Consider the following 20,274-nt stretch of genomic DNA (forward strand, 5'->3'; position numbering starts at 1 on the left):
GGCTTATGGAGGCCTTAATCCTGCATTCCTTATACCAGCAAAATTTCCATTGACTACAAATGGAGTTTTTCCTGACAAGATGGGAAAGCCAGACAAATGCTCATTTGACTAGTAGAATGATTACTGCCTATTCATATGATGTTCATGTTGACACAGCTGCCCCATCTCCACCTTATGACATCACTGTACTTGAAAGTGTTCGTGACTCAATGGTGCTGGGATGGAAACAGCCCAAAATCATTGGCGGAGCTGAAATTACTGGCTACTATGTGAACTATCGTGAAGTGATTGATGGAGTTCCTGGAAAATGGAATGAGGCGAACATTAAACCAGTTAGTGAAAGGGCCTACAGGGTAAGAGGTTAATTTTCATATTGCTGAGCATGCATCAGAAGTATATATGTAACAAAACAGATTAGGAAAAACAGCTTCTAATTCATTGTTTCCAGTGGATTGGGATGTTTATGTCAGAGATACTCCATAGCAAACAAGTGCTAGTCTAATATTTGATTGGTTTGCTCATTCTTTAATGCCACAGATATAATAAGAGCTATGCTGTCCTTTTTTTGAAGTATTTTGGGTTCCTTGATAGAATGGTGCTATATAAGTGAAAAAGTATTATTACTCTATTAAATGTGACTCAGAAACCTGGTCTACAATTTAATAGAAGGTATTCAGCTGTGTCATGTCCTAGATGGTTAATACGTTGCCCGCAATGATTTCTGATGCTACATCAGGTATGTATTAGGATGAAAAGTAAAACATCTTATTCTTCTAGTCCTTTGCTTCTTGTCAGTGTTTGTTTCTAAAGCATGATAAGAGTCACCCATTAACACTTCTCGGATGCAGAGGGTTTGTATATAAATGTTTAGTGCCATACCCTGCCCTCTGTTTTGTGGGTGGGAGTAAAGTAGGGTAAGCTTTTTCCTATGGCTATGTCTACACTACACAGCTTTTAGCGACATGGCTGTGTCACTACAGCCATGCTGCTAAAAGTCACGCCATGTTGCCACTGTTTGTCGGCTCTCTTGCCAACAAAAAACTTCCACCCCCAATGAGCGGTATTTGCGTTGTCAGCAGGTAGAGTGACCAGATATTCCGATTTTATAGGGACAGTCCCAATTTTGGGGGCTTTTTCTTATATAGGCACCTATTACCCCCCACCCCTGTCCCGATTTTTTTACACTTGCTATCTGGTCACCCTATTGGCAGGAGAGCGCTCCTGCCGACAACGTGCTGTTCACACTGGTGTTTGTCGCAACAAAATTTTGGTTTTTCAGGCGAGGGGAGTTAACACCTGTGAAAGACAAAAGTTTTGTCATTCAATTGCCAGTGTAGTGTAGATGTATCCTAAATGTGTGAGTACAAATTATCTGCATTCAGTAAGGCTGTGTCTATACTGTCACTTTCAGTGATAAAACTTTAGTCATTCAGGGGTGTGAAAAAACACCCTGCTGAGCGATAAAAGTTTTAGCACTGAAAAGTGCCAGTATAGACAGTGCTCCCGGTGATAAAGCTGCCATCCCTTGTTGTTTTTTATTGCCAGAAGAGCTCTCCCACAGCAATAAAGCATGACTACACTGCCCACGTCACGCCACAGCCATGCTGTAACATGGGCAGTGTAGACATACCCTGAATGTACTCATCAATCTACAAACTTATCTATTGAACGAGCTACAAACTATCTTTCAGTCTCGCACCATCACCATAGTATCTAAGAACTCATGTCACCAATAGTAGCTACACATGCCCAGCATCTTTGAAAATGAGGCCATTAGCACTTAATAGAGTATGAGGGGGTTGAGCCACTCCTATGCTGACTGGCTGTGGCCTAAAGAAGTCATGGTTTGGAGCTAGATCCTGATCCAGCTTGCAAGTATTCTACCAACTGCAGCACATAATTGCCAGAGGTGAATACAGCTGCTTTTCAAATGAGTGCCAGCGTACACCCCACTGCAGGGACAGCTTCTACGTCAGCAGGCTGAATTATGTAATTAACGCATGGCTGGTGACCCTCTGCTCCCTACCTACCTAGCACAATGTCTAACAGTAAAGAGAGTGTTGGGGTTTTTTGTTTGTTTGTTTTTTTTACAGTTTATGCACATTTAGAACATTCATAGGCTAGGTCTACACAACAGACCTATATTGGTATAACTATGTCACTGAGCGGTGTGAAAAATCCATACCCCTGAGCGATGTAGTTATACCAACCTAACCCCCTGTGTAGACAGTGCTATGTCGATGGGAGAGCTTCTCTCCCGACATAGTTTCCCTCAAAATAGCTTCCCTCTCTGGGGGTTGATTAACTATGATGATGGGAGAAGCTCTGCTGGCAGGTGTAGTAGTGTCTTCACTAAAGAACTAGAACAGTGCAACTGCACCACTGTAGTGCTGTACACAAAGACAAGCCCATAGTCTCAAGCGTTCCTCAGTTTGCTCAGAAGTGGCTGCCTGTAGAAGGTATTGCCCAGGTGTCAGTGCACAAAGGTAGCTTTTGTGGTGCCTTTTCATTCTTAAAAAATTGAAAAGAAATGAAAGCACACATAACTGATTTTTAATTTTGCTTTCACCTGTTCATTGTACAGGCTTTATAAAGAGGATTTGTATCCTAGAGTTTACATATGTGACAGTCATCAGTATAACCTCCTTCTACAACTTTAAAGCAAAGTTAATGAGTATTGTTTTTATTAATCCTGCAGATTCACAATTTGAAGGAAAACATGGTGTACCAATTCCAAGTGGCTGCTGCTAACCTAGCTGGAGTTGGAACACCTTCCCCCCCTACTCGATCCTTCAAATGTGAAGAATGGACCATTGCTGTTCCAGGTAAAAATCTAAACAAAACATCAAAGCTCAGCATCATTCAGTGGAGTATACCAAACCTACACTCTATACAAAATGAAAGAGGAATGCTGCTGGCTAGAACGGTGTTCTGTTCTTATTCTCAGCAGGCTGCATCCTGAGGTCTGCTATGGGTTTGCTGCTACACTTGCTGTGTGCTCTCAGTTCCATTTCCAATAGAAGTCAATGGAAGTAAAGTTGCTCTGCACATAAGGCTCTTCACTGCTTTGCAGAGTGATTTACACCTGTGCAAAGTGGGTGTAAACATTGCTCATTTGGTTTGGTAGCATTTAATACCCACTTTGCAGCTAATTGTTTATTTCTTTTCTATTTAGGTTCCCATACTACATCTATGCCTGGTGTAGATGTCCACACAAGGTGCAAGGCAGTGAAGAAACAGGCCCTTTAGGCCTATCCTAAGCATGTCAGTTCAGTGCCAGATCCAATACCCACTGAAGTTAATGACAATGGGCATTAGATCAGGCTCTCAACAAATGAATGAGTTTAATAATTAACTTCTCTCCCTGTTATTTGATAAGGCTGGTCATTTATGTTTGATTGAGATATTGTAGGTTAGAAAAAATGGAAATTGGATCATTTTGGGAGCTAGTTCATTTTGAACATGGTCAGGACTGTATAAGTTCACAGGTACAATGGAGTTGTATCTACTTACACCCACTCTGAATTTAAACCACGGTCTTTTTGAAATGGTTTTACGCACCGTCTTTTTTCATTTGTTTTATGCAATGGCCTGCTTGGGGCTTTATTTAATTCACAAGATTACAACTTTTTTTTTATCCTTTAGGACCGCCCCATGATCTCTTATGCACTGAAGTTAGAAAAAACTCTTTGGTTTTACTGTGGAAACCACCAGTTTATATTGGCCGTAGTCCTGTAACTGGTTACTATGTTGATGTGAAGGAAACAGAAGCAACAGATGAACATTGGAGGAGTGTCAATGAGAAGCCAATTGCAAATAAATTCTTAAAGGTAATCAGTTTTGGAACCAAATTCAATTACACCAGTGCAACTTCTGTGAAGTCAGATCTAGGTATGCCATTCTATTTTGGTAGTGCTTCCTTATAGTTTTAGACTTACCAAGCTATGTTGTGCCCTCAGTTACATCCATGTAATCCTAGCAGAGTCACATAGGGGTTTAACTTGGAAAATACTTTGGCCCAATAAGTCTAAAAATAAAAGAACGCATTACCAAAGTGAAATGGCATTCCTAAAATAGGTTATAACACAGATGTATCCTCTGTATTTCCTGACTCAAAGGTGAACACAAATGGCAAATCACTGAAGTGTGTGCTGTGAAAATATGACAGGATGACTGGTTTTAACATAATATACCCTGTCATCTCATTTTTTTGAGTTTGTAATTTAAATGGCTAGGCTATTATGGCACATAATTTCATGGAGCAATTTCTAAATATAAGATTAACTGTATCTTCAGTCTAAACATTCTTCCAAGAGTGTACAAATGTATACATACATTTGAAATTTGTACATTTCAAAGGTCATTTTAAAAACCACCTCATTTTAAAATGTGATCTTTGCTTGTGTATTTTTAAAGGGACATTGGAATGTAGTGTAGCCTCAAACTGGATGTTAAAATCATTATAAGCCAATAGAGAATGACATCCAGATTCTAAATAGCTATGGTTTGAATTATTGACCCTGACTACAACTTTTTTTAAAAGCCAGAATTGACCTGCAGTATTTTTATTCTGCTCCTGCAGAAGCAGATGGACTGCACAAGGGTTAAAACATCCTGTTCTCAGAAATGTGCTAACATCATTGATAACATGATCAAAAATGCTGGCTAAACTCAAGTAGCAAACAAAAATAAGTTACAGTCATGTTAGCCTGGATGGGAGGGACATGAGGAAAGTGGAAGTTTCCAAGGGAAAAAAGAGGGGGGAAAAAAAAGAGGAAGATATATTATTGTCAAGCCCCCAAACTAGTGTTATAGATATGGAAGAGTAAAATGAAGTGCTCAGTAGTGTACTATGCTTCTCTGCTTGCTTGTTCTAGGTCAGTGGCCTAAAGGAAGGTGTCAGCTATCTATTCCGGGTGCGAGCAACAAATCAGGCTGGTGTCGGGAAACCTTCTGATACCACTGACCCTGTCATAGCAGAAACACGACCAGGTTCGTTTACACTCTTGTTTTGCATCTGCATTAATACAGGTTCATATTTATCAGACATGCTCATAACCAGAGAATACACACAAAGGAACTGAACCCATCTGTCCTTTGATGTATTACCAATGCACCAAGCCCTTTTCCTATAAAGGATACCAGTTGAGCGTGACTCTTTACCTCCTTTATAAAATAAGTTTTCTGAATACACTTGGGTGCTCATACTACATATACACACAAATAGAATAATAGAATATCAGGGTTGGATGGGACCTCAGGAGATCATCTAGTCCAACACCCTGCTCAAAGCAGGATCAATCCCCAGACAGATTTTTTCCACAAATGGTCCCCTTAAGGATTGAGCTCACAACCCTGGGTTTAGCAGGCCAATGCACAAACCACTGAGCTATCCCTCCCCCCTGGGTAAAGTATAGTAAAATAATATTTGTGTGCAATTGCAGATAAATACATAAATAGAGAGTCCAGTTGTTCCCCTAGATCAGGGCATGGAGTGTAACTTCCACACTTAAGTTTTACTCTTCCCCAGATAGAAGGGAGATCAGCTGCTGCTGCCACTGCAGCTCATATCCCTTCTGTCCCTTGACTCACAGAGAGTTCTTGGGGAGGGGACAGGCTGTGAATGGGCCAAGGAGAATGTTGTTTTTCTCCTTTGGCACCAACAGTAAATCCTTTCACAAGTTGACACAGACACCCTCCTTGCTGTGGAGAGTACCTTTACAAGAAGAGCCCAGGGCAGCTGCTGACTGGAGAAACGCTTGCAACATGGCTACAATGAATCCACAGTGCTAGAAAGGTGTGGAGAGAAGCAGGGACCCCAAGAATCGCTGTGGAGGCACAGAATCCCCACCCAGATGGATCCATAACTCCAGTGGATCCATGGGTTTCATATACGTATCTGAGTATCTGTGGTTTTGGGCTCTGGACCCCTGCTATTTCCACAGAGGACATAGCCCTTAATAAAACAGAAAAAACATGGAGGAATCTCTATGAGTCTCCAGATCCTTTCCATTGGTATATCCATAGGAAGAGGCTGTTGGGCCCATAGATTTTTAACCTGCTCATAAGAGATACTATTGTTATTAGAACTGACACACAATACATGAAATTAATAAAACCAAACACAAAAGTAAAACATCTAAGACTCTGAGGTTCATGCAGGTATAGTTTTTTGTGCTGTAAATACACACTGCAAGAGGAGGGAGGGATAGCTCAATGCTTTGAGCATTAGTCTACTAAAACCCAGGATTGTGAGTTCAACCCTTGAGAGGGCCACTTAGGGATCTGGAGCAAAAAATATAGGGGGGGATTGGTCCTGCTTTGAGCAGGGGGTTGGATGAGATGACTGCCTGAGGTCCCTTTTAAACCTGATACTCCATGATGAAAAATGTACCCCAAAAATCTCCTTAAAATACATAATTTAGTATAAGATAAACATATTTAAGGCTGCAGACTAGTTCTAGGAGCTCCTTGAGCCATTGGGACTTTTGGCAGTAGCCAATGAGAGCAGGACAGAGCCCTTGAGATATGTCTACACTTCAATAAAACATCCCATGTCAGCTGGCTCAGGCTATGGGGTTAATAAAATGGCAGTGTAGACATTTGGGCTCACACTTGGAGCCCTGATTTTGGGATCCCATGGGGAGGGGGAGGATTCCAGATCCCAGGCTCCACTAGTACCTGATGTCTATTCTGCAATTTTACAGCCCCACAGCCTGAGCCCTGTGATCCCAAGTCAGTTGACGTGGTCATGCTGCAGGTGTTTCAATGAAGTGTAGACCTACCCATAGAGTCCTATTGTTCTGACATCGGGTTATGCACAATGGAAACATCTTATTCATGAAATAAGAATTGGATGAACTTTTGCCCCAAAGTTTCTGCTTCCCTTTGAGGATTAATGCTTAGCCTTCAGACTGATAACACAAGCTTGTCATGCAATAGCAGCCCTCACACATATCAGATAAGGAACCTCACATCTAATTTCAGTTCCAACAGACTGAGAATTGAAGCAGTCATTCAGAGCTGGGGATACTTTACCACCTGCAAGGAGATTTAGCCACATAATTTCCGTTGAGATCTAGGATAGCTGCAGTAAGGTGTGTGTCTAGAGTAATAGGGCCAAGTTCAGCAGAGAATGCCCACAGCCCTTAATGCTGGGGGCAGGGCTGCAGAGCTGCACCCTGGCTGCTACCCATATGGGACTCTTGTCTCAGGATTTTGTTACTGCTCAGGGGCACAGAGCTGGGGTCAGATTCCAAGTCCACAAAGCAGGAGAGTCAAGATTTGGCCCAACAAAGTTCTCCAGGAAGCTCAGGGCTAATTAATTTTGTAGTGACTTTGTCATTACATACTTTTAGCTCAGATCTGTAAATATGGTCTCTGCCAAACTACACTTCTTATGAAGGTTAAGAAAAGACAAAACAAATCTCTCAGAAAGGCAAAAATCTGGTTAAAAATATCTTCTCACTCAAACCATACAAATCTCAGGCACAATCATGACATTTTAAAATCTGGTCTCAAATCTTCTGGAAAGGTAGTTTCCCAACTAATGTTGGCATTATTAAAATCTTGGATAGATGCAAAATATTATTTTGGTCAGATGTGTCTCTCTGGAGAATTCCTGCATTTTGCAAATAGAATTGCAATGTTACTTTTGGCGAATAAGTCAGAAATATCAGCAGGAGAGCAAGATCTCTAACCCAAGAGGAATAGAAATTTAAATAAATATGCTGAAAGAATTATTTCTGTCAGTAGGATTGGAGGCAATCTCCTATTTCCAGCATGCGCGGGTAATATGGTCAAATATTTTGTATGTTTTTGTTTCTAATTTGCCAACTATGTACACTTTTTTCTTATAATGTTTTAAAAGGTAAAATAAAATGAAACAATTGGCCCAAACAAACAGCAAATCCTCAAACAAACCTTCATCTTTAGCTGTAACTTAGTCTTGATTTCAACAAAGTGATTTCATTATGTATGTTTTCCACAGAAAATACCAGGACTCTGAGGAGTATGCTTTAAACCTTTTTCAAATCCCATTGTGCCAGCCCCCAGCTCTGATACTGCTCACTGCAAAGTAGAATTAGGTCCTGATTCTGCAAAATCATCTGTGTGGGCAGATCATTGCACCTGCATGAAGCACTATTAACTATAGTAGGACTCTGCCCAGACATAAGGGTCTACCCACAGGTATCAGATTGCAGGATCAGGGCCTTAAACCTCACCTATGTCTCTGGCTGAGGATTCTCCTTAGAGCCAACACAGGGGCATATTGGAAGAGTGGCTTTTAGATGAGGTCCTGTCTAGCGTGCTGCTGTGCTCTGGCAATACGCAGCTGCTAGAACAGGGATTGGCAGTCTTTGGCATGCAGCCCATCAGGGAAATCCGCTAGTGGGCCGGGACGGTTTGTTTACCTGCAACATCTGCAGGTTCTACCAATTGCAGCTTCCACTGGCCGCGGTTCACCATTTGAGGCCAATGGGGGCTGCAGGACGCAATAGCCAGCACATCCCTCGGCCGTGCCACTTCCCACAGCCCTCATTGGCCTGGAAATGCGAACTGCAGCCAGTGGGAGCTGCAATCAGCCAAACCTGCAGATGCTGAAAGTGAACAAACCTTCCCACCCCGCCAGCGGATTTCCCTGATGGGCTGTGTGCCAAAGGTTGCCAATCCCTGATCTAGAAACATGCTTTAGTTTCTTAGTGACCTATTTAAGTATTTATGGTAGAGGTAAAGCAAAATGAGAAAAAATGAATTTATAAAAATGCACCCTGAGTTGTATAAACAACACCACTGCCAGATATAAGTGCTGAGTGGTAGTAATAATATATATAGTGAATACAAGCTAATGAAGTGTCAAGCATATCGCCTTTTGAATCGCTCTTATAGCAGAGTTTTTGCACATTACCTACACTGTCATCAAAAGATTGATACGCTAACAATCTGCAGTGGAAACAAACACTAATGACATGTCAAATGGTGAATTTCCATATAATGGATTACACTGGTAAATTTACAAACATGTTACTGCCCAGTAAGAGATATGTAGACCTCAAACTTCATTTATCGTTCATAGGTACTTTACATGTATTTCTGAACTGCATATTGCATTTTGGAAAGGGCTGATAAATGATAATACTGGTATAGCAACAAATATTGATCTCTCCTTTTATTAAACATTTATGGCAAGCTATAAGCAATAAGACAGTCAGTTACATGTTCACAAACTATTTCATTACCAAGGAATGTGCTGCTGCTCATAGTATTTGAGAAGCCATGTATGGTATTAGGATTATGGGAACAGGACTCAAGAAATGTACTGGAAATAAAGCATTTATTACTAATTTCTGGATAGTCTGATGGCTTTTTGTGAATGAGGTCCTTTTCTTTAAGATATAACATTTTAGAGGAAAAGTATGTCATTGACATTTTAGGCAGTTCAAGACATGCAGTTCTCTTGGCTGCACAGGTATGCATGAAAGGCAGATCCTAGGTATATTCTGGCCCTGGACTTATTTCCCATTCAGTGCCCTACCAGTGCACACTGGATGGTCCTGCCCTTACCAAGGCCTGCAGGCACTGGAGTAGCAAGCAGTATTCAAAACCAGCTCTTGATTTGAACCAAGGTGTTGCACTTAGCTGGCAGTCACAGATACACTCCCTACTGGGGTGCACAGGATGCGTTCCATAGGCCATTTCAGGGCAATATATCAGACTTGATTAATCCAACATCTGTACGTGTGAATGAGCTGCTGTGTGTAACACTATTAGTTGCACAAATGAGTGCTACTGTGATGATTCATTTGTGAAATTAACATGAACTGTTAATTTCTTATTCACCCCTCCACCTTTTCCCAGTATACTCTTGTGTATGTGGCATGAGCTTATATTTTACTAGAAAATTAGAAGTTTTCCCTATTTTAAGAATACAATGAATAGCCCTTACTGTGGAAGTTGTTGCTTTTACAATATTTTCAACATTTCAACATTTAATGCATTTTAATGGACTGCATTTGTTCCTGTTCAGTTTTTCCAGTGCATTTAATTTTATTTTGAAGCCTGAGTTAAGGCTTCTTTCAGCCCAGGGCCCAATGCTGCAGCCTTCATGTATGCATAGTCCTTAATCATGTGCAAGTAATCTCATTGACCTATGTACCCTTTTTAATTTGTTCATTACTCCCATGGAATTACGCACCTAGATAAAGACTCTTCTCATGAGTAAAGGATCAAGGACAGTAGCCTGTTGCAGCAGCTTATGTATGTGCAGAAGGAAGGAAAGGGCTCTGCTTAATTTGTCCTGTGAATGATGTGTAAGCAAATAATTTATGCTGCTTTTTATTAAAAAGTAGACGTGCTTTGTTTTGATCTTCCAGGAACTAAAGAAATGGAAGTAGATGTGGATGATAATGGAGTCATTTCCCTGAACTTTGAATGCGACCAGATGTCTCCAGACTCTAAGTTTGTCTGGTCCAAGAATTATGAACCAATTGAGGATGAATCTCGATTAGCCTTTGACACCAAAGGCGGAAAGTAAGGAGACTTACTTATAGCAATGCTGTTGTATTTAGAAATCCTAGGAATCTCAGAAATCCGTCCCTTTGGAGGTGACCTCACCAAGATTATTCATGCCCTTGACAGTGGAAAGTTAGATTATTACAGTGTTATCTGAAGGTGGTCTCCCATGTAGACTATGCAGAAATTACACACACACAATGATGCATCCCACTTGTTTAAGTAGTGCTTCACATAAAGAGCACACTACACTTGTGCTCTGTGACCTGCACTGGCTACCAGATTTCCAGGTGCAATTTAGTATTTTTAAACATATTTAACCTACATTGTTTTGGTCCTGACTGCTTCAAAAACTTTCCCATATTATACTGCACTAGTTGCAGTCCTTTGAGGTGCTGGAGCAAACAACACTCTGGTTTGATCAGGAGGGAGCTGGTGGTGGGGCATTCTCAGTGAATATTGGAACATTTTTGTTCACCAGATCCCAGATTTGGTGACTTTCAGCATGGTCTGGATCACTTGTTTCCCCAGGCTTTTTCTAGAGAGGAAGGAGATGCAAATATACAGGTGCAAAAGTAACATATACGGAAGAAGAAATAGATGTATGAGCCCTGCCAATCACAGCACCCCAGAAACCATGTGACATTCCCCTCCCTGTTTATAGCCATCCCTAACACATCCCTGACATCTCACATGAAAACAAAGTCCAGAGGGATGTTTCCTAGAACCAGCCTATATTTACCATACTCCCAGCAATACGAACCCATCTGAACCCTTTCTGGCATCTTTATTCCATCTCTCAAACGCTCTACCTTGCAGGACTAAGCTGGATTTATTCAGAACTTTCTTGTACCAGATACAGACAGTGGGGTTCAACATGTAAACACCATGGATATACCCACCTTTTTTCACTGGTTATGCCCCATACTCTCCTGCTCAGCCAGAGCCACAGCAGATGCAGCACCCACTAGTAGGAGGAAAGGGAGGTGTTCTGATTCAGGGTTTGGTTAAGGCTTTTAATCAAAATGTTTTTGTCTGAAGGTCAAAAGCTGCTTTTAAAGATCTTGGGGAAGATGATTTGGGCATTTACTCTTGTGCTGTCACAGACACTGATGGAGTTTCATCAAGCTACACAATAGACGAGGAAGGTAAGGAAAAAAACCTATTTCTTACAATGCCTGCTTTATCTTTCACATCTCACTTCTTCTGCACTACATGAAAAAGTAAGAGAATCTGTGATCATTATAACTGGTAAAACAGAAACACATATGTAACATTTCTTTTTAAAATTTTTGTAGAGATGAAACGCCTCCTCGCTCTCAGCCATGAGCACAAATTCCCAAGTAAGTGAAATGAGCATGCTCATAGAAGAGATACTGGCATGCAGTGTGAAGAGTTCTGGGATGTATATTACAGAGTCCCTGCCAGCAACAGCTAAGGGAGCTGCTCCGCTGGCTCACGGGAAAAGCATGCAGTGTGTGAAGCTGAGCTCATGCAGGGGCGGCTCTAGACATTTCGCCTCCCCAAGCACTGTGTCATGCTGTGTCATGCTAGCCGGGCCCGCGGCTCTGGTGGACCTCCCGCAGGCGTGCCACACCTGCAGGAGGTCCACTGAAGCCGCGGGACCAGAGGACCCTCCACAGGCATGCTGCTGAAGGCACCCTGCCTACTGCCTTCCTGGCGACTGGCAGAGCGCCCCCCGCAGCATGCCGCCCCAAGCACGAGCTTGGCATGCTGGGGCCTGGAGCTGCCCCTGGTCATGGTTTCTACTAGTCAGTCTTTCAGTTCTTCCCAGTACATTAATGTATTAATTGATGCCTTTTCTGCTTATTTAGATGCTGCTTTCTAGCTGTACAGTATAGTCCATATATTGGATATGTAGTAATCATCCCAATGGATTTGCACCAAATTTTACACTTACTCAGGTCCCTATGAGTTGCCAAGCCAGTGTGAGAGTTTATAATTTTCTGCCCCTTTAGCTTTAGCTAGCAACATTACTGCCATGTAAGTTAAGACCAAATTCGAGGTTAACAAAATAAAACATCACAGCAAGTCCAGCTAGAATGCGCCATCTGCACAGGAGTTTTCCTTCTGAACTGCCCCACCTTCTTCTTTTTCTGTTACCATAGACAACCTGACCATTCTTCCTGTTACACAGGTCTGTACCTTGGGGACTATATTTAATGATTCCCTCTGCTTCTAGCTACAGGTTTTATTTATCACTGTGCTACCCCAGTTTTAAGCTGGTGCAGTACCACTGTTTTAAACAATTGCATATAACGGGAGTAACACAATGGTGTCTAATGGTCTAAATCTTGCCATATCTTTCTCCACTACATGTCTAAGCTCTGACTAGTCCTCTCAATCCCAGTAGCTAAAGTTCTTGTCCATCACCTTCTATCTTTATCTCAGCTACTGAAACCCCCACCCCTCCAGTCCATCCAAACTGTGACTGCTAAAATGGTCTTCCTTGCCTATCAGTCTGACCACAACGTCTCTCATTCTGAATCCCTCCACTTCCTCCCTTTTCTATACCACTTCAAGGCCCTACACAATTCTACTATGGTCTACATATCCGACATGGTCTCTTATTGTGTCACGCACTGACTGGTCTTTTCTGATCCAGTGATGCCAACCTTGATGTCCCACTTGTTTGCTTCTTCCTCAACAACCTCCATGACTTTTTCTATGCCATTCCCTGCATATGGAATGACCTCTCAAACCCCACAATCTGCTACCTTCTCATCATTCAAATCTCTTTTTAAGACTTACTTCTTCTATGATGTCACCAAAAGCAAGTCAACAATATTATTAATTTATAATAAAATCAGCAACAAAAATAATTTCCTCATTGCACCTCCATACCCAAAGTTAGTAACCACAAAGTCGTATTCGATCACCCTTTGCCCTTCTTCACCCCATCCCTTCTCTGTTGATTGTTCCCCCTGACTCTGTCATGTTCTATATAAGAGCATGAGTTCTTCAGGGCAGAGATCACGTCTTTGCCTTTGTACAGTCAGGGACCCACCATATATCTAGGCACTGTAAAGTATTAAGTAACAATGAGATGAGTTGTATCCGCAAATGCCTAAGAGAAGAGAAAATAGTAATGAGAATCCCTTGGTATATGAGTAGTTTCAGTCTCATCTCTGGATAAACTATTTTTACAAGCACTAACAAAATTAGTAATGTATGTGAAAATTAATCACTAGAACTTGCATGTTCAACTTAAACACTTGCATGTTAATTCATTTAAACTGCTCAGTGCTTACTTTAACACATTTAACTTGTGTTCAGAAACAACTACAGCTGGCAACCTTATCGGAAGTGGGCTGCTTGAGTACTCCACACAAAAAGTATATCTACACAGCAAATAAAAACCCATGGCTGGTCCATACCAACAGACTCGGGCTCACATGGCTCAGGCTGCAAGGCTGTTTCATTGCCGTGTAGATTTCTGGGCTTGAGCTGGAGCCTGGCTTTTAGGATCCTCCAGGGAGGGAGGTCCCAGAGCTTGGGAAGCAGTGAAACAGCCCCTCAGCCACAGGCCCATGAGCCTGAGTTGGCTGGCACAGGCCAGCCACGGGTTTTTCTTTGCTGTGTGGACATACCTTTACTGAACATAGACAGAGCATGAGTGTAGTAGCTGCATAGGCAAGAGGGATGGGAAAGTCCTCTGTATAGCTGCTCTTCAACTTGGTAACTGCTAAAGGAGTTTTAATCAGGTGCTTGTGATAAGTTGAGACACTATACAGAATAGGAAGTAAAACTCAGAAGCAGGATTGTTAGATGTTTCCAATACAGCTGCCAGTTAGTGCTTCATAATACGGACACATTTTTAAATGAACGCTTTTGTTGGACTCGGTCTTGTTAGTCTTGTGGACTGGGGAGTTACTTCTTTTCACAAAAGAACATGCCTTTAGCTTATTTTAGTCCTTTGTAGAACAGCCTCTGGGAAGCTTGGCTTTTTTCTTTCCATTTTAGGCTAAGATATTCATAGTTAATTACATACAAATCAAGTTAAGAGTTTAAAATTGCCACAAACCTGACAGTAAAACAAAAGCAGCACAGCCTAATTTCTTCATTTACACCCACTTCCTGTTGCAAATACTGGTGCATCTGGTGTTTCTCTCTTTTTGTTTTTAGAGATTAAGATCCAAGGCACCTCTCATTTCTCATAGGAAGTGAGGTAGCTTTTTACAGTACCATTGCACTAACATACAGGACTCAAAATGAGGTGAAAGTGGTGGTGCTCTGCTTGCATCTCAGTTGCCATAGCCAATCCCCTGATGACTCTATTTGCCACCTTCCTCTTTTCCTGCTAGTACTGCCCATCCTCCTTCCACTTTTGGCTATTTCCCCGTTTCCCTACCTATCAGATGTCTTCAGGTGGGGGAGAAAGGAAGAGGGTTCCCTGCTACTCAGGACAAGGACATATGCACACGTGTGTGTGAGAGAGTCTCTCATGTGCAGAGTGAAGCTTCCACCTGCGCTTTACAGCCTGATTCAGAGCAGACTGGGAGGCAGCTGCTTTCATGCATGTTGCCTGCTCCAGAAGGTGCGCTAGGGCTCTGGGAGAAGCAAGCAAGTGAAGAGGTGAAAATCTTTAAAGGAGCCATTTCCACCTGTGAGAAGTAGGAAGAAAAGTAAAAATGATGTGTCAGTTTCACTCCCTGCTGCTGGTAAGTGGAGCTGAGCAATGGAGATGATGAAGGAAAAATGCCAGATTAGCTCTGCTATAAAACAGGCTAATATGCCTTGCAGTACAACCTTGTCTCGGAAACACTTTCACAACCCAGAGTTGTGCTGTTCATACTTTGGGTATTCTGTTTTACAGTATAGCATGCATAGCCCCACTTTACTGTTGTTGAGTCCTTTATATATGTCAAATGTAAAGAAACAGACCTCTACCAATATCTATATGATAGAAGAGTTTCACATTTAGTTCTACAGCCACTACCAGACTATATAAACAAATTAAAAGATTCTCTACCTGACTGTCTCACAAAGATGTTTGTAGATCCATCTCAATAGCTCTGGGACAATGTCACACCCTTCCATGCATATACTTTACAGTATTCTCACAGATGAAAAAGAATGACACACTAATTCAGACTATAAATCGGACATGTCCTTATTATATTTTGGGAGCTCCACATATACTTTGCTTGTATATGCTATATACCTATAGGAGAGTAGAGAAGTGTTAATGTACCGTTTGCATGGCTCTTTGAGTCTAGGGAAAAATCAATGAAAGCTATTTAGATGTTCAACGCCTTTCAAAAATCAGCCCCTATATCACTAGGTCTAATTGCTTGTGTTTTCCAAGTAAGCTAAAGCCTAAGGAAAAGTTAGAATGAAAATAAGATGAAGACTTGAACTTGTCAATAATGGGAAAACTAAAACCATGGCTAAATGTTTGTACTGTGACATAAATGGCCACAATGCCATTCTGTTTGTTGACCCTGCTTACATCAATAATGAATGTGGCTCGTAATGTCAGTGTTTCCGGTTATCTCTTTGAAAACAGAGTGTACTGCTGAAATTTTTGGCATGATATGACACACATGATCAATTCTAGGAATGAAGGACCAGCGTGGGGTTCAGCTGTTTACTTTCTGATTACCCTTGAAGGCAGGACATTGCAGGCTATTTTTTTCTGCAGAGTCATTTTGACATTTTATTAAAACATTACAGAGTGAGTCATAAAGCATGGTCCTTTCTGGTCCATACACACTCACATCATGCTACAGAGATATTTTCAGTTTACCTTTGAGATAGATTTTTCTTTGAGTTAGAATGGAGCAGCATCAAATATAACTCAAATGCTGAATAGCTCTACACAGCCCTAGTGACCCAGAACAACAGAACAACTACACAGAGGGTGGGGGCAGACAACACACTTCCATAAATTCTACACCTATCAATGGGAGAATTGGCTTTTTTACGATAGAAAAGAACAGTTGTTTTCTTCAGTCTTTTCTTTCCTTTTCGTAGCTGTCCCACTTAAGTCTGAGCTGGCAGCTGAACTTCTGGAGAAGGGACAAGTGCGATTCTGGCTGCAGGCTGAAAAGCTGTCTGGCAATGCAAAGGTCAACTTTGTGTTTAATGACAAGGAAATAGTTAATGGAGAGGTACGACTTTTATTGCTTATGGTTTTCTGACTTTTATAAGCAATGAGTATCAATGTTCCAGCTAAGCACTTTGAATATAATCAGGCCCCACTGCTTTAATGCATTTACATGAAAACATCAGTATAAAGATTGTGCACACATTCTGAGCTGTGGGTGAGTACTGCTGGATGCAGTTACGGAGGGTGCACTCAGTGTGGCTTTCTGCCACCTGCAGAGGCAATACGTAACTGTGGATAGTGGGGGAGGGCACAACTAAACAGTTCTGTGGGAGCACTTGACCACCTCATGTGTTGCCTCAGCCACCACTCCCGGAAACTTGGTATGTATGTAGACAATATACACTAGCAACTACCTCCTCCTCCTCCTGCTCTCTGTCCTGTGAGTGCCCAGCCCCCTGCAGAGCTTGCAGGCATCCCTCCCTGCCTGAACGCTCCTCAATCAATTTAGCCAGTGTTCAAAACAAGACCAGCAAAAGGAGCAATATAGTTGGGAGGCACAATCCCCCACATGCCATCAAGATGGGTGGCACCAGGGTGGGATGGTGCTTGCGGACTGGATCGTCTCAGTGAACAAGTTGAAGAATTATCAGTCACTTTGGATGGAGGAATATAATACCCCCAAAGTGCCTTCACCTTCATAGGCACATTGAAGGCTGCTGCTGCTGGAAGTGCATTGAAGCAGCAAGCAACAGCATAGTCCACCCCACTTTCCCACTCTGCCCCCCTGCCTCCTCTCCTCACTCACCTCCAGGGCTCTTGGGCTGGATGGGGCTCCACCTGAGTCGCCTGGCGCTGGGCACCATGTCACAGTTCCTCTTCCCGATCTCGAAGATGTCCCCCTCACTTACGACAGAGAGCAGTCTGCAAAGCAGGAAGTGTTGGGACTCCAGCAACAGGGAAGAAGCAGCAGCCCCGGGGAGCTCAGCTCAGAGCCAGCTCAGTGCCCTGCTGCTTCCTCCTTCCCCACGCTGTACAGACACATGGTGAGTGCCACCACCAGGGGGAGCTGCTGTTGGGCATCCTGGCAAGAGGTGGCCTGAGAAATCTGGTGAGGCCCGTGACCCTGCATGTCACCTCACCCCAATCACCTCTGGCCACCTTTGTGGGCATCCAGATTCTCTAAGCAGCTAGGAACCATTCCAATCCTCAAACCAAGGCAGTCCTGTAATTTAGCTACCATCCATATCCCTCTGTAGGCCATTCCAGGAGACCAAAATTCACAGAGTGCAGTGCATTCAAACCACATCCTCACATTTCCTCATCCATGTGCCCACCCCCAGAATTCTGACTACACCGCTGACCAAAGTTCTGCATATAACCCAAAATCAGGGCCTATGTTATGTGCAAGTTCCCATAAGCAACAGGCAGAGAACTTTTTTAACCCCAAAACATATGAAATCTCTAGCATTCCAATACACTGGTTAGCGGGCATGGACAGGGCATTCTATAGAAGTAAGATATAAAAGCATCATCTCAGGGAAAATATTGTTTTGAAGAGTTGGGCAATAGTTTTCATATGTTTAAAATATCCTTTCTAATGGAACAGAACATGATGCTCAGTACAGAACAGATCTAAAGAATTATGATAATAATAAATATGCTTATATGATATTTGATTAACATATTTTATGTATATGTTTGGTTATGTGCATACAGACTGGGACAGAGACAATGAACAAATCTGAATAAAGAAAATAAAGAATTTTATTAAGTGTACTATAGCATGTGGCCAGATAGATGAGTCTTTTCTGATTCTGAAGAAGACCATTACTCTCACTTTTCTTTTTGTTCCTGAAGAAATATAAGATGAAGGTGGACCATAATACTGGCCTTATTGAAATGATCATGGATAAACTTGAGGACAATGATGAAGGGACTTATACCTTCCAACTTCAGGATGGAAAAGCAACGAACCAATCCAGTCTTGTCCTTATTGGTGATGGTAAGCTCATCTAGAACTTCACTTTTACAACTAGTGAAGTTTGATGAACTAAGGAGCCCGTGACTCCTGAGTCTTGATCTGTGCTCTTACACTAATTTCTTAATATCAGTCATGTCCTTGAGCAAGTCACTTAACATCTCTGCTTCAGTTTACCTATCTGCAGAATGTGGATAATAACACCTCCTAAATCCGGTCAAGTTTCAGATTTTTTTTAAATGGGAAAAAAGGAAATTTTTCCATTATAATCTTTAGGAAAAATGTTCACATTTTCCAACCATCTCTATTACTTACATGCCTCACAGGGTCATTGTGTGGATTAATTAATTTTGCAGCATGCTTGGAAGATAGCAGGTGCCATATACTACCTAAAATGTCTCTCTCACATCTGTCTAGCTAGCTTTCCTATATCTACAATGAAAATGTCCCACAATGCTAATGTGATGCAAATGTTGTTGCAGATACTTGGGAGTGTTCTCCTATTTCAAGTTAGATATTCAGATATACCTACAGCTGCCTACATTTCAACTGCTTGATGATTCTGCTGCCATTCTTGTTTTCCTTCCTCAGAGGATCAAATGTGATTAGACGAATGACATTAAATGTCTTCTCCTTTTGGTAGCATATATTCAGATATATTTACAAGTCATATTTTTCTCTTTGATCTTTTCTGTTACATGAATTAAATATTATTCATTGTAGCATTACATTGACATTTACTATAACAAATGAGTTTAAGAGGGTCCTCAAGTGCTGAATGAACCACCATCGATAACATACATTTCCTCAAAAGGGTTGGATACATGTAAAAGGTTTAATGTCTGTGGGTGGCTAGGAGAGCGTGGGTCAGCTGTAATAACATTGTGACAGCTGAAATACATAATACATGAAGTATTTACTATCAGCAACCTGGGGTGAAAAGCTGGCTCCATTGAAGTTAATAGCAAAACTCCCATTGACTTCAGCAGGGACAGGATTTCACCCCTGCAATACAGCAATATCCCATTCCCAACTAAGCAGATACTCTGGGTATGTCTATACTACAGGATTATTCCGATTTTACATAAACCGGTTTTGTAAAACAGATTGTATAAAGTTGTGTGCACGCGGCCACACAAAGCACATTAATTCGGCGGTGTGCGTCCATGTATCGAGGCTAGTATCGATTTCTGGAGCATTGCACTGTGGGTAGCTATCCCGTAGCTATCCCATAGTTTTTCCTGCAGTCTCCCACGGCCCCCATTGGAATTCCTGGTTGAGACAATGCCCATGATGCAAAAACATGTCGGCAGTGGATTCTTGGTAAATGTTCACTCATTCCTTCCTCCTTTTAAAGCAACGGCAGAATCATTTTGCGCCTTTTTCCCCGGATTGCCCTGGCAGTACGCCATGCTGGCAACACATAGGAGACTGTTTTTGCTTTAGTCATTCACCGTATGTGTACGGATGCGCTGACAGAGGCAGGTACTGCAGTGCTACAACACAGCATCATTTGCATTTGCAAGGTAGCGGCGTACCAGTTTTCGTACTGTCACTGTGCCATTGTATGCGCGATGAGATGATGGTTATCCAGTCGTTCTTTGTACCGTGCTGCTGCTGTCATCGGTGTGTCCTGGCTGATCTTCACATGAGTTCGGCTGGAGTGCAAAGATAACAATGGGAATGAGCCCCGGGTCATTTCCTCCTTTAA

At 42.0% G+C, this 20,274-nt stretch overlaps 1 protein-coding gene across 2 annotated transcripts in view; it reads left to right on the top strand.

The window, feature by feature from the left end:
• MYOM1 (myomesin 1) overlaps positions 1 to 20,274 on the top strand; it is a 105,564-nt gene that overhangs the window by 60,933 nt on the left and 24,357 nt on the right. For both annotated transcript variants that reach the window (XM_075062950.1, XM_075062951.1), the window contains 9 exons: positions 157 to 353; positions 2,699 to 2,825; positions 3,646 to 3,830; positions 4,878 to 4,992; positions 10,374 to 10,530; positions 11,554 to 11,660; positions 11,811 to 11,855; positions 16,510 to 16,646; positions 18,443 to 18,587. In XM_075062950.1, the coding sequence (XP_074919051.1) occupies positions 157 to 353; positions 2,699 to 2,825; positions 3,646 to 3,830; positions 4,878 to 4,992; positions 10,374 to 10,530; positions 11,554 to 11,660; positions 11,811 to 11,855; positions 16,510 to 16,646; positions 18,443 to 18,587 (1,215 nt within the window). The remainder of the gene's footprint in view (positions 1 to 156; positions 354 to 2,698; positions 2,826 to 3,645; positions 3,831 to 4,877; positions 4,993 to 10,373; positions 10,531 to 11,553; positions 11,661 to 11,810; positions 11,856 to 16,509; positions 16,647 to 18,442; positions 18,588 to 20,274) is intronic.

This window comes from Chelonoidis abingdonii, chromosome 2 (assembly GCF_003597395.2).
Source record: "Chelonoidis abingdonii isolate Lonesome George chromosome 2, CheloAbing_2.0, whole genome shotgun sequence".
NCBI lineage: Eukaryota > Metazoa > Chordata > Testudines > Testudinidae > Chelonoidis > Chelonoidis abingdonii.